The 15,055-nt window shown below is 34.7% G+C and overlaps 2 protein-coding genes across 2 annotated transcripts; both read right to left on the bottom strand.

The window, feature by feature from the left end:
* Positions 1–396: 396 nt before the first annotated feature.
* Positions 397–3,430, bottom strand: LOC114733687 (putative fucosyltransferase-like protein; the record flags this gene model as incomplete). The annotated part of the gene is made up of 4 exons (XM_028921182.1): positions 2,955–3,430; positions 1,991–2,151; positions 1,390–1,631; positions 397–501 (listed from the first exon to the last, which is right to left on the bottom strand). Coding segments are annotated over exons 1-4 (928 nt in total), but the record flags the coding sequence as incomplete, so codon positions are not given.
* A 2,819-nt stretch (positions 3,431–6,249) lies between these two features.
* LOC114733691 (uncharacterized) lies at positions 6,250–14,529 on the bottom strand. Its single transcript, XM_028921190.1, has 6 exons — positions 14,071–14,529; positions 12,503–12,685; positions 12,125–12,401; positions 6,894–7,015; positions 6,769–6,803; positions 6,250–6,663 (listed from the first exon to the last, which is right to left on the bottom strand). The coding sequence occupies exons 1-6, from the start codon at positions 14,431–14,433 to the stop codon at positions 6,660–6,662; spliced, it is 984 nt and encodes a 327-aa protein (XP_028777023.1). The 5' UTR covers positions 14,434–14,529; the 3' UTR covers positions 6,250–6,659.
* Positions 14,530–15,055: the final 526 nt, after the last annotated feature.

Raw genomic sequence — 15,055 nt, 5'->3', positions numbered from 1 at the left:
GTCATTATTAGGTTAGACTGAAAAGAGTTTAGCCACAAAAGCAGCATTATGCAAGTTGATCACCTACAATTAATCAATAACTTTTTATCAAGAATATAAAAGGAAACTATCTATCTTATCCAATACATTTATGACGCAACATTTATCATAAATAACAGTCAAGTTACATCTAACAGTGTGTACTCAATCCCAAGTATATAATTTTCCAATAATATATCGGAAACTGAAGGAAATGCAGAAATAGTTGGGCCAAAGAACAGCAAAATGAACAGATTAAATGCGAGGGCCTCATGGAAGTATTTCTAACGCCAAGAAAAAGAAAGTTGTGTTACATAGTCAAGTTGCACATCTAGTAAGTGTGAATGAGGGTATAAAAGCAAAAGTTATTTCCAATACCAGCAACAAGAGATTGGAAGAATTTTTCAGTTACATAATCCTCCTCATTTGAATTCTCAAATGCCAAGCTAAATTTGTAGTGCTTCAGGGTTTCCACTTTGTCCACTGCAATAATGTAAAATAATATCAACAAAGCAACAAAGTCATATAAATAAAATGGATGGCATTGTTATAAACAAGAAAATAAAAAAAACCTACGAAAAATGATCCTTATATGAGCCAATCCCTTACTGCATTTAAATTATCAAGGTTTGAGAATCATCACAATGATTTACACTGATGTTTAAAAGGAGGGAATTGATAAAAGTATGCTATTAAAATGCTTAGGAGAGACATAGAGATTTTTCTGCTTCCAAAGAACTCTCCTTAGTAAAATTTCGTCTACTATTAAAGGGTAAAACAAAAATCTTGTACTGTTTGTAGTACAATATATTTGCAGTCAGTCAATTCTTTTCATCTGATGAAATAGGCCCAACCACCACCTTGACATACAGAATATTGAATGAAAAACTGAAATTAAATGGATCCAGAATCGTAGACATGGGATGCAGTTTAAGAGCCTCGGAACCTCGTCTTGGATGACAACCTGACAGCTTAGGAGTTAGATTGGATATTTTCCCCCCTTTTTATTTACAAACAAAACTGGATATTTCATGGATTAAAAATCTTTTGTTGGGAGTCATGTGCATCTGCGAGCACGTCATAGCTGGATTAGTCTTACCATGTCTAATTTTGAGACCCAATGGCCAATCACCTAATGACTTGTCCAAGATTTTCAGAAATGATAAATTGAAAAATCAACAATTGAAAAAGGGGAATTGATGATCAAACAAAAAATAATCATTGAGCAATCCTAGGGCGGAGGAGGCACTGACTTCAATTTGAGAAAGGCCTGATGGGGTCATCAGCACAAAGTAGTGGCAACTCTGACAACATAACTCCATTAAAAGAAGCACAAAAGATTTGAAAAGATATTAAATTACTAGAATGTACCTCTTCCATCACGGTTTCTATGGCAACCACCATAAGAATCAATCTTGATGTTTGCTTTTTCAAGACCCTCAAGAGCTTGCAACCGGAAATTTCGAGCACCACAATTGGAAATGAAAGCAGCTGCAAGGGCACTTTCAGTTTTCGGTTGTACAGGTCCCATAATGTCATACTCAGCCCAAGAGAAATATCCAACAGGAACATCAGATGATAGACTGGTTGTCATTACAATGTGATATCCCCTCCTAGTATACAAGACATAAAAGTATTAGTTATTTACCCTTCTCCACGAGTGGGGGGGGGGGGGATGATATTTTGAGCAAAGGCAAAACCTATAATAGTCTTTATTCTACATTAGTCATTACTTGTTAATTATATCATTTGCAAATTATCAGCCATTTACCACGTTAGTCTTGTCCTCAAGGTTATTTTCACACTCACTGGATCCACAATCCCATGGCATTCAGCTAGGTAAATTCTCTACACTAGAATACCGTTCGATGGAATTATAGAAACACAAAAGCAACGTGATCAGGTTGTACAGCACAAAAGCCAAAAATGGTTTAACCTAAGGACTTAATGCTTTATGATAGTGCTTACCCACCGTCTTGCCATTGCCATATTGTTCTCTGCATAGTATTGCGAAGATTCCATAGATCGCAGAACACTAGCCGTTCCACCTTGCTGAGGTATGCCAAATGCTGCATCAGGTTTGATACCTGAATTATAACCAAAGTTGCATCCAACGGCACAAGATTTCCACTCCTGTGTATAGAGTTTGCATGAATCAAAAAATGAGGGGAAAAAATAAAGAACATTAGATAGTTAAGAGAAATAAATAAAAGCCCAGAGAGGATCAGCGGAAAAACTTGCATTCAACAATAGAAAAGAAAAGCATCATAACTGCAGAGTACCTTGTATAATTAAATATATCAACATTGTTTCACAAGTAAATATATAGAGCGATCTAGTAATGACAAAAAATGATTTGATAATACCAACCTTGAAAACATAATTCATATGATTCCATGAAAAAAAGAAGAAGAAAATCATGCCAGTTAAAACTTTACTAATGTTATGTGGACAGGATCATCAATAGAGTGACACTTTGCCAGCATGCACATGGTTCAAGTACCTAAAGTTTTTCCAGAGTGATTTTCGCCAATCAAGTAAACAGGGAAATATATACAATTATAGGAAAGTTCATTCTAATATTTGATTACTTATTTACCAATCAACACTAGACCATATATGCATTCCCAGAATGATAGACATTGTTACAGTGCATTAACTCTTGAGCATTATCAACTTAGACAAAGTGCAGTAGTTTGTATCCATAAGCATGCCGAAAACATATACCTATCAGGCGATAACAACTTAAATTTGATTGAAGTCAACTGGCTCACCAATAATTCAAGTTCAACACTTTAAGAGGAGGAACAGAAGTGACTATTATGTTTATAAAATGGGGATGAGAGTAGTGATACTTATTCGTCAACGGCTAGCTGATCTTCTTCAATAGGAACGCATATAAGGAAAGTACAATGAAGAGTTAAAATTCAATAAACCTGCTCAGCTCCATTAACCAAAATAGGTTCCTTTGTGAAGTTCCTTGAATACGTCACAGCATCCTCCCTCTCTAACCACTCCTCACAGCTCTCAGATTCTGAACTCCGACCCCTACCCAGCATATCTACCCCCAGATCATCTTTTGGTACGACTTCATGAGCTATTCCCAAATCATCTTTTGGTACGACTTCAGGAGACCAGTAAATTAAGTCCGCCCACGTATCGACCATAACTGTGTTCTTCGCCACATCCAACTTACCCAAGAAGGCGATCTCTGCTATGACCACAAGGGCCACGAACAGCGGCATTAGATTGGACCATCTCTTCTTGGGCGGCACCGATAAACCAGCTGTGGAAACCGGTAAAGTTTCCTGGTTTGTCTCTGTTCTTGAGCCTCTATGATTTGACAATAGACCCATTAAGTTAAATTAAATGCTCCCGACAACCAAGAATTCTGAGACTTAAAGAAAAAGAAGCTTGAAGAAATAACCGCGATCTGTAACTGAACAAAGTTCTGTTATAGCTTCGACTAGTTTACATGCGAAAGGGGAAGGGTTGGGAGAGGGTTCAATGCTGATTGCTGAGACTGGGTCTCAGGGAGAAGGAAAGGAAGACTTGGACTTTCAGGAAGAAGAGAAACACCGGCTTTTCCACGCAATTCCAAATCTGCGTCTACGGTGTGCGGTAGTAATGTGTGTTGTTTTTATTTCGGATGAACTAAGATTCATATAAATATATATAATATATATATTATCATAACTATTTTCTGGCCCAGTTATATAAAACATTTTTATTTTAAAAACATAAACATACTTCTAAAATAAAAATGTGTTAAATATTTTTAGTTTAAGTTTTTTTTAATGAATTTATAGCCCATTAACCCCTTTCATATGTTTGTAGAGTGTACTTTTAATAAATAGCGATAAACAGAATTTACTTATAAATTTGTAAATCTTCTAATTAATTAATTTTGTTCTGATCTCAAATTTTTAAGGCTACTCATCTTTCTAACCCTATCAAAATTAGAATGATAAATGAAAATTTTAAAATAAAGAGAAAAAAATTTAAGTAATTTTAAAATTTAAAGGTGAAATTAATATAAATTGAATTTAAGGGAAAAAAAAAGAAGTGAAAGCTAATGAATCACATTAAGAGAGTTTCTCCCGATTGGGACCTAATTAATTGAGAGTGTTGAATGCCACGATCAGATTAGTTAACAGCATCACTGCCAAATGGTTTGTTAAGGAAATAAAATATGAATCAAATTTGAATTAATGAAATTAGGAGATGAAAGTAAAAAATTAGAGTGAATTTAAGAAATCAAATTAAAACTGAGTGAATTTAAAGGATAAAAGTAAAGGTGGCATAAATAGAATATATAGAATAAAATTAAGGTTAAATGAAATTAAGAGATAGAAATGACTAGAAGTAAGTTCCTATCATTGGAAAAATATAAACTACGATGACTACAATGAATAATTGGAATTGAAGAGTTTGACGATGGGTAATGCTGGCCTTTTTATAAGAAATCAGTTGTTATATATTTATTTTAAATAAATGATTTAATGAGAAATACTCAAAACTTAATACTAATTAATTGAAATTAATAAGAGCAATCAAAAAGCTTCCAACCTACGAAAGTAGCATGGACCATCGGGAGAGGTTGCTTTCTTCACTTAGGTACGAAGTTTGGCATTAAAAAAAGAAAAACAAAAAGAGAGTATAAATGACAATCATTTGTGGCTATCATGGGACTTAAAACTTCTTTTTCTTTTGTTTTTCTTTAGGATATGAAATAATATCTCCCCTTTATTATTTGTTATAAATATTACTTTCTTCAAGAGTACTTAAAATTGTAATTTAATTATCATTTACCTTTATAAATAAACTCGAAAGTAAATTTTTTGATAGGGAAGAAAGCAGTAAAAACTTACAGAGTATTTATCTTCTTGATAACTATTTGGGTTTTGACCATTTGTAGATGTTTGTGTTACTTAAGAGTTAAGTGAGAAAAACATAGATAACAAGATAGTATTAAAAAGATGTTAAATTTAAACTTATTATTTGTTCTTTGTATGAGTTTGTTCATTTAAAAAAAAGTTAGATAATTTAGGGTTTTTATTTTTTTTCCATCGTAAATGACCGGGTATCATTTTTCAACCTCAAACAGATAATAAATTATCATGAGTAATTTTTATAATATGTTAGCCTATTATTATGATTATAAAAAAATGGAGAAAGTGAAAAGAACTTGAAAAGCAAACCTACGTAGCTGAGGAGGGCAAACTGTGTTGTAGTGGGTGGGGTGGTTTAGTATGATTGGAGTTAGGGGTTCACATGAAACATTGGGTTTGGCCATCTTCAAAGTAACTTCAAAAATCGGCTGAGATCAGCTATCCTAGTGAAGTAGACACTTCAATTCAACAATCACCAGTCATCAATAATAAAACATATTTGCTTTTGATTTGATATTGGCAAGGTCTCATAGAATAGAGTGCTTGGTAATCAAATTTGCGTCCTTCCGGGATCCCAAAACCAGGATAAATCTCAAATCAAATTCGTACTTAAATTTGATTTCTTAAAGATACATGGACTGAATTAATGGAAATAAACATATAGATACATTTGCTAATAAAATAAAATACAGTAAATATTTATAGGGAAATTCCAGAAAGGTCCATTGAATATATGAAATCTCAGATTAGGTCCTGAAATTTTCAAAATGACAGAAAGGGTCAGTGACCCAATCTGCATTTGGCAAATCAAGAGGAATTGACAATTTTGCCCTCATTTGTATCATTCACTATAACGATTTAAGAAATCACTATAAGGGTTTAAGCATTACTTAGAAATGTAACGAATAACTACTCGTTTTTTCATATTCAGGTGTCTTGTTATTAACTACAACTAATTTGTAATCACTAGAACAATGTAAATATTACCTAGATTCGTGTAGAGAATAACTTTCACTTTTCATAGTCAGGCACCTTATTATTAACTACAACTAATCTTGTAATTATTAACTACAATTAATCTTGTAATCACTAGAACAGTGTAAGCGTTACCTAGATTGTATAGAGAATAACTACTCACTTAGTCAGGGGCAAAATTGTCAATTGGTCTTAATTTCACAAATGACAGATTGGGTCACTGACCCTTTCTGTCATTTAATTCCAAGACCCATCTGAGATTTCATATATTGAGGGACCTTTTCTGGTTTTCCATATTTATATGGCTAGTCGTATTTGATTTAATTTATATATAATATTTAGAGCAAGTCTATTTTAAAGTTTCCTAACCCGAAACGGGACATAGGGCCAATAGAAATGGTGCATCATAGTCCTGCACAGTATGTAGTACAAGGATGCGACAACCTGTGCAATAGAGCCTCACATCTAAACAAAAGACATACCCAACAATTCAAACCCACAGAACTGTAGAACCACGTAGAATGAAACCGCATATTGAATTTTTCTATCTGGATCAATTAAAAGCACAAATTAGCTGATAAAAAGCTCAAGGGAAAACAATGAAAGAATACTGCAAGAATAGTATGTAAGAAGTGGCCAAATGACTTGTGAGTTGCCTCGTGCGAGTCTCCCCGCAAATTTCTTGAACAAGGGCACCAAGTGTAGTTGTCCCTTTAGTTCTATCAGCATCTGCTGTGATATGCAAGCCTTCGATTTTGAGTTGCAACTGATTAGCTACCTTTTAGAAAGTAATGCAGATCAGATTTTGGTGGAGGGAAGCTATCTCGGAGTTCTGATAGCAATTCATCATGTCTTTTATTTTTCGAGGATGAATGGTTACTACCTGAAAGTTGAGTAAAACTTTTCAATAGGCACAACCTGAAACGAAAAGGAATCTGAACATGTAAGTTACCGATTTGAAAATTACTTGATATGGTTGCAAACAAACATATAAATACTAAACAGTACATGATCATGTCTCGAAGCATCATCAGCTGAAGCTGTCTTCAACCTTTCATCCATAGGCACACAGCTTGAAGGCGCCCCTTGATCTTCATCCTTGAAGTTTTGATCGGTAAACTCTACCAAAACTAAAGCATATAGATATTACCCCCTTATTGACATCCAGAAGACGATCTTAATCATAAATATTACACCCTTTTCTTGGTTGATGGCATAATAACAGAAGAGAAAGAAAACTCTTTTTCACTGTTAACCACTCACCTCAAGTACTACTAACTTTTTTAAACCATGATAAGTTTCATATTACAAAGTTTGTCCTATGAACAACTGATTTACAGGAACTCCATAACTAAACATTGTTCATTCCACCCAAGCATGATCTAATGGTCACCTGTTTTAGCTGAGGATTAATCACTTCTCGTGAAAAGTCATATAGCTGGTAAATCATAATGTAAAAACAACAGTCCATCAATGCAGCATATTCAAGTGAGACATGCTCAACCCCGGAACAACAGTAAAATATCATAATTTTAGTGGTCCATGAATGTTGCTTTAGCATGGTTGGCAATGGCAAAAACATTGCAACATGAGAATTAACCACTAAGGTACTTTAATTCTGTAAAACGTAAAATTCATTGTATCTGTGGGGATTAAGAACTTGGAAAAAGACGGAATGGTGTCCAAAATAAAGCTTGGTCACTTCAAACTTCTTTGCACTAAGCAACGACAATCAAGTCTCAAAACCTGAGTGGCAAAGCAAAAAGAAACATATAGGATGCTTATGAAACCACGTTGACACACACACACGAAAAGGATAATCAGGACATATACCCGAACAATAATTAAATTTATGCTTGGTTCCCCTATTTAAGAAGTTCAACTGCTGAATAAATCAACGTGTTTTTCTTCACACAGTTTCACATCCAGTATATAAGTTCAGCTCAATTACCATCATGCCACTCGGCAAATTTCAGTGTAAAATTTTTTATTTTACAGCAAACACAATGCTTGCAATTTATAGGTGAAGGTAGGTGACAAAAGGATCAACCAATCATCATAGAAAATGGATATAAAGAAAAATAAAGACTCATAAAGTAAGAAACTAGTTAAGGCCAAAAAAAAAAAAACAAAAAAGACGAGGACTCCAACCTATTAACTAATAAAAAGCCTTGTGATTCTTCTGAGGAATCTACTCAATGAATGCCCAAGAGTCATGGCCCATTAACCAGCTAATATGAGGAAACAAATATACGGATTCGGGCCAGAGAAAAATCACATGTTAAATGTGATTTGCGTACCAATAAAAGTGCATATATGTCATCAATACATGAAGACGAAAGGAGTAGGTTTACTATTAAATCATAGCAATTTCCATCAGGAAAGCATTTCCTTCTCTAGTCTCCTTAGGAACAACAAATATATAACAAGGATAGCCAATAAATAATCGATTTGGGGGGGAAAAAATCAAAGTGTTTGCATGGTCATTTGGTGCCAAAGTTCTAAACAGCAATCCAAAGAAATCTGTATATTTTTTCAGTTATTAAAGTTATACATTATGACATAACACAAATAAATTGATAACTACAAAATCAAAAAAATTATGTCCATTGTAGACCTGAAATTTCAATGAGACCGGTATCAATAATCATTTACTGCTGATAAGCAGCCTCCTCTATCCCATGGCTCAAGGCCAAATATCATTTTCAGCCTCATAGAAACTGAGGCAACCCATTAATTGAATACCATCTGTAACATCTCAAATTTGGACCCAACGATGTAGAAAATAGCCTAAAATGAGAAGGTTACTAGACTCCTTATGACAAGAGTCCCAGAGTTTTTCTGACGGGACAGAGGGATTCCTGTACACTAAATCATAAAACGAAAGTTTTCTATGATTGAAATAAGAAGAAGTTAAAGACTCCAGTGAAGTCTCGAGGCCCAGGAATAAAAAATAGAGATGAATGAGGACTAAAAGTTGTACTAAAGATCGTAGAGAAATGATTCTTGAGGTTGAGCGAACCAGGGACGAAATCATAATTTTACAAAGTTTTAGGCCGAAAAGGGCAAAGATGAAAAATAAGTCCAAAAATTCTAGAAAAATCAAAAAAAAAAAAAAGGAAATGACATGTTAAGATTTGTATGTGAAGAAAAGTTACAGAAATACCTTTGAATTGACTTCAAATGAATTTTAAAAATTATAACTCATTTCGAGGTATATTGTCAGATTTAATTATTTGAGCCATAAGAAAATCTTAGAAAGTAAGTAAAAATGGGATTCATGAGTTAAGAGGCTATAAAAAATTATAAAATCAATCTCAACCTCAGAAGATGAGCAGAATGGCTCTAAGAATATTTAAAAGCCAGTTATGCCATTTAAGGTATTTTATGGGAAATTCAAAAAGAAATACTTATGAGTTAAATTATGGTCTGAGAAAATTTATAGCTTTTTCCAGAATTAAAGGAAGTTTATGGTATGGATGGATGGATTTTTGGAGTTTTGAATTGAATAAAATGCTTCAACCAAATATTAAATAATTTTTGTCCCATAAATAGGAGACAAAGAAAAAAGATCATATTTATTACGGCGCTAAGTCAGCATGCTGAGTCGCCAAGTGCATTTATGATGCAATTATGACACCTTTGAGCCAGCGTGCTAAGTCATAGGGAGATATTTATGGACAGTAAAAAAGTCAGAATGCAGTACAGGTACGTTTTAGACAATCATTTGTCTATTCGATACAACAAAATCTCTACTGCGTGACTCAGTAAAGCTAAGTAGCTTGTCAGTGGAGCTAACTATTTTCTTCTATGCTTCTCTGAGATGACGCCATATGTAGACTTATTTGAGATGAGAAAAGGGTGTCAAAACATATCCCAGTAGTACCAAGTAAGTTAGGACTCGAAAAAATATCTGATATGGTACAGAATGGCAAGATAGGCGGAAGAATACCTAGTTCCTATTAATTTTCTCCCTATTTTAATGTCAAAATGATGAAGAGACATATAAGAGGTTTTGTGTATTGTTAGATAGGAGGAGAAGGCATTATATGTATGGTTAGATGGAAGCTGAGATATAAAGCTGATGATGTAAGCAGGATGATGTAAGCATGATTTCATAAGGACACTTGTTAATATTGATTACACTTGGCAAGATCATAAGGAAAGAGCAAATGAATGGCCAAGATTAAACCACATATACACAACATCAATAGCCAAAGTTTAAGCTTACTAACTATAAATTCCTTTTACCCTCCCATTCGTCTAAAGAGGGAGGCCAAAATGGAGAGGAGAAGAAGGAGAAGAGAAAGAGCAAGGGAAACCATGCAAAATTAAGGTCCAAGACAAGGTAAGATCATAGTTTTTGATGTGTTTATCTCGCTACTTGTCTTGTTGAGTTTGGTTATAGGTTTTAATGGTTTTTGGAAGCTTGAAACCCTTAGTAAAGGGGTTGCACGAAATTGTTAAGTGTAGGGAAAGATGAAATTAATGTTAGAATAATGTTTAAAAACTTGAAAGGAATAAGAATCAAGTGGTTTTATGTTGAAATTGGTTGAATTTTATGATTGTGTGACTTAAAGGGGCTATTACAGCCAAAGTTAGTTCTTAGTGTTAGGATTAGATTTTGATAATTTTCATACTTCTAATGAGTTTTGGAAGCATTAGAATTAAAAATGGAATTTTTGGATCCTAAAGGCATACTATTTGGCCACGTTAAGAAGTGGGGAAAGAGTTGGACCTTGTTAAATTCAAACTCATATTTGGATTTCTCATGAAAAATTGAATAGGAAATGACTAAGAGAATGATTTTAACGATTATGAAAAAAAAAGTGAAATTTAAGGTTAAAAAGGAACAAGTTTAAAAGTTAAGATGGTTAATGGTTTTTTGTGGTTTTGATGGATTGACTGTCATGGTGTATTGTGAATTTAGGGCCATGAGACACTAAGAAAGAGGAATAGCAAGATTGTTCAAGCAATCTTGATAGTTGGGATAAAAGGGAGCAAGGAAGAAAAATTTAAAGATATAAGGTAGTGAACTCACCTTTCTTGTGTTCTTGACGTGTATGCTTGTATGTTGATGTGCATTATGTTGTTTGATGATTATATGAGATGCAAATACAAGTATAATGCTCTATTTCTTTTATGTTTCCCATGGCCATGTTTGTTAGTGAAACATTAAATAACGTTATAAGTAAGCATGAGTTAAATCAAATAAGCATGTCACATATTTGCATCCATCTTGCATGTATAAATAGTAATATTTACTACTGAGATTCTCCCGAATCTCACCTTCTTAAATAACCCTAATAGGTGATAATAATCAAGCAAAGGATGCATAAATGGAGGCAAAGAAAAGAGTAAAAGAATTGAAGAGATTTATTGTATATATTGTATAATTTGTATACCAATGTATGTTATAAACATGTCACTAATGTTATGTGATGACAAATGACAATAATGGCATGTATAATTGACTATGATAATGTATGAGAATGGTTAGTGCATGGATGATATGATAATATGTATGGAAAGATTTAATCATGAACTGTTAATGTAAGTAGGGGATAAATTATCCCTAAATGGCCACGAAATAGTGGCAGAGTAGAAGGAAATCAAATGATAAAATTTGCCTATGAAATTTGGTATGCTTAAAGGAGCTTCAAAACAAGTAGTCGATCATTTAAAATGAATATGTGTACTAAGAGTTATGATCGATCAAAGTTAAGCAGAAAACTGGAAAATACTATTTTGACCAAATGAACAGTAACTTTCATGATAAACTGTACGAATTGGCATGGGTAAGGCCAGATTTATATTTTTCTCCTGTAGAGAATCAAAATACGATTTTTCTATAATTATTATGATTTTTTAAAGTTAAACTGAAAATATGAAATTAAACAGTAAATATAACCCGAGAAGCAAATTTCAAAATTCAATTTACGAGTTTGTTTCGTGATATGCTTGAATCATAACGCTTCCAAATGCACATTGAAAGGGGTTTAAGGAATGATGTTACACCATCCCTTTTGGGAACTTTAACAGCCGCCCAATGATCTGGATGTACCAGCTAGATGCATACCAAACTATAAGATTATATTTGAAACTAAGCTAAAAGGAACATCTGCGTTGTGTAAGTGTGTGTTAAAGCCATGTAAATAACAATGTACAACAAAAACAGACAACAATGTGTCAGTAACAAGGCAACAGAATAACATCTTGCAGGGGTAGCTTGGAGTTACCTGCAGTAGTGGCGACCGATTCAGGGTTGCATGGGTCATGTTGTTCTGCTGAACTTCTTGGTGATCTGCCAGAGAATATAGATTTCCCTCTTCTGCGACCCTCATCACAAAGCAAGCCACTGTGATGGACAGCAAAGTCTCTCACAGCACAGCCTCTTTCTGCAGATGTGAATTTCAATGGACCTCCTGCAAGAACATGAGAATCACCAGTGCTCTCTAACATAGGTTCATTTCTTTCATGGCTAACTTTCTTCCAGAAACCATCTTGCGGAATAAACTGAAAGCAGCGAAAAATAATTAGGCAAGATTTCACATGGTAAAGCATAAAATTTCAAGACATCCTCATCAAAGAGACGATATTAGGAAATGATCTCTGACCTGTCCAGACATATTACACAGCTTTTGTGAAGTTCTAGATTTATCTACTTCATTTGAGTCATTTTGGACACTCTGACAGCCAAGTAAATGCGCCGACTGGTACATTTCATTCACAAACGAGGCCTCTAAAGAATTGAGATATGAATTGTGTTGCCAATCTGTCCACCTTGTCAAATCGTCCAGCTACAAAATTTCCAAACTGAGGTTTAGTAACTCCTTGACCATCAAGAAGAGAGAGCGTACATCATTATTAGGTGATCACATATAATCATCCCTCCCGACATGGAATTGACAGTCCATTGTCTAATTCAAACCCTATTTCTTTCACTAGCAGTTAAAAAATGAGACATTCACTTCCAAGCAAATAGAAATTGACCCCTCATGAAAACAAGTTATACAGAAGAATATGACCTGACAAGAGAAGATATACAAAAGTGAAAATGTCATCATTGATTTACATGAAATCTACACCAGAAAAATAGTCAATTTACATACATTACTCGGTATGACTAACCAAAATTATGACTCAGTAAAAAATACATTTAAATAAATCAGTGCTTTCAATCTTTTTTCTCCTTCATTTTATCCTCAAGCCTGTGCTGCGTCTGCAAGTCTTTGCATGCTCAAACGTAGATTGTTGGCTTTCAGTAAACAAAGTTATGTTTACAGGATAACAAGCTTCTGAGTTGAAGTTCGAGATTGATGCTATCATTTGATAATTAGATGCAAACTTTAAAGCAAATATGCTGATGATTTTTTTTTTTTAAAAAAATCAGTCTAATTTGAACTTTCCGCATTTCAATTTAAATGCGTGAATTGTCATATGTAAATTTAAGGTATTCTTTAAAAAAAAAATCCTTAAGAAAAGGTATATCTTTGATTCACTTATACCGCCGAGATGATTCTCCAACGAACAGACACATATAACATGTAATCAAGAAAGAGACAGAGAGAGAGGTAGGGAGGAGAATTTGGAAGATCTACCCCTAAATTATAGGAGACAGCTTGCTAAGATATACATAATTGAGAGCACATTTAGAAAATCAAGCGTGTAAACCAAAAGCAAGTTCATTACAAAGCGTCCAGCATCAAACCAGCTTGAAGACGTGAACGTGGTGGTCAACGGATTCGCTCTATGGACCAGAGGAAGGACAAAAGAAAATGAGAATTACCAAGGCCTTAACCAGCTCATGATGAAACACATCACATTCAATAATCCCCTTTTCTGCTCATACACATTACATATTGTGCGGCAAAATCAGCGGACAAGTGTTAAAAACAGCTTGATTTATGCTCAAAATAAACAAAATAACGCCAATGAATGACATGCAGATCAAAGCAAAATTGCACTGGAACAAAATTGATGGACATAAAACAAAAACGCAAAAGCGATCGAACAACCTTGAATCTGAAAACACACTTATAAATGCAGAGTTAGACGGGAAATCAAATTAATTCCAAGATCAACACTCCGAACTTGTGATAATCCTTCCAAAGGCATGAAACTGAAAAAACTACGAGGCGCGCAGAACAAAATAAAAAAGAGAAACCAGCATAAGTAGAGTTACGGGAAAGGGAGCCGCGGAATGACGTGAAATATCTCCGCAAGTATCCATACAGATGGCGGAGGAGGCAGAGCCTGCCTGAGTCAACTCAGTACTGCAACGATCCCGGGGCTCATAAGAGGATAAGTGCGGCTGATAACTACGCCGGCGGTTGCGTTCCATGTGAAGTGATACAATGAATGTAGAAAGTACCAGAAATTTCGGAGAGGAAGAACGAGAGAGGAAGCGTCGCTGATCTGTTGCGAGTGGGAAGGAGAGGAGGGAAGAAGAATGGGAAGGAGTCAAGGTCTGCGGAACCAGAAAAGAAAAGGCTCCACATGGCGTCGCTTTTACACGTGGCAGCATATAATCGGAGTGCCACGTCATCACGAGGGATAATATCCTGAGGCGATGTGAGCCAGATATTTTTGAGATCGTTGGGAAGATGCTTTGCCGGGTTTGGGATTCCTGGGAAAGATGTTGAAGAGACTGGAGACGCAGCGTTGAATTCGGCGCGTGAAAAAAGTCGTTGTGACAGAAGTACAGCACGTGGATTGGGGGCGGGGTTCTCTTTTGGATTGATTGGGATTGGCAATCTCTATCCGTCGCGAAATGTGCCGTGAAAGTCAATCGCGCAATGGGTTTTCTGGTATTACATCTCTTCCAAGAAAGCATGATTCTGGCGTGCCCTTCCTGAAAAGCCGATAGGTCCTCCTTTCACTTTTCGGTTATACCAGCTAAATGAATCATTAGCATCCAAAAAAGTGGCAAAAATACTCCTCCAATTTATAGTTGGATTAAGATACTAAGATAGGAATGTAAATTAATATGGTACTCTTATCTAATGCTATACAAAGATAGTTTAGACACTAGAGATATCATGTGATAATTATTATAATTAATGGTGTCAAGCTCACGGATTCAAACAAACTCATGACAATAATATAAATTTAAATTATAAATTGAAATCATAACTCATTTACTTTTTGTGTGTGAATAATATGAGATA

This window comes from Neltuma alba, unplaced genomic scaffold, assembly GCF_004799145.2.
Source record: "Neltuma alba isolate B1F8T4 unplaced genomic scaffold, ASM479914v2 tig00013027_pilon, whole genome shotgun sequence".
In the NCBI taxonomy this organism is placed as follows: domain Eukaryota; kingdom Viridiplantae; phylum Streptophyta; class Magnoliopsida; order Fabales; family Fabaceae; genus Neltuma; species Neltuma alba.
The sequence above is the reverse complement of the archived record's forward strand: the minus strand, read 5'-3'. Positions and strand labels throughout refer to the sequence as shown.

Coding starts and splice junctions, on each gene's coding strand:
- LOC114733691 (XM_028921190.1), bottom strand. CDS start 14,433: ATGACGTGGCACTCCGATTATATGCTGCCACGTGTAAAAGCGACGCCA. Junction 12,402..12,502: donor TGTGTAATATGTCTGGACAG/GTCAGAGATCAT, acceptor CGCTGCTTTCAG/TTTATTCCGCAAGATGGTTT. Junction 7,016..12,124: donor ATCGGTCGCCACTACTGCAG/GTAACTCCAAGC, acceptor TATATGCTTTAG/TTTTGGTAGAGTTTACCGAT.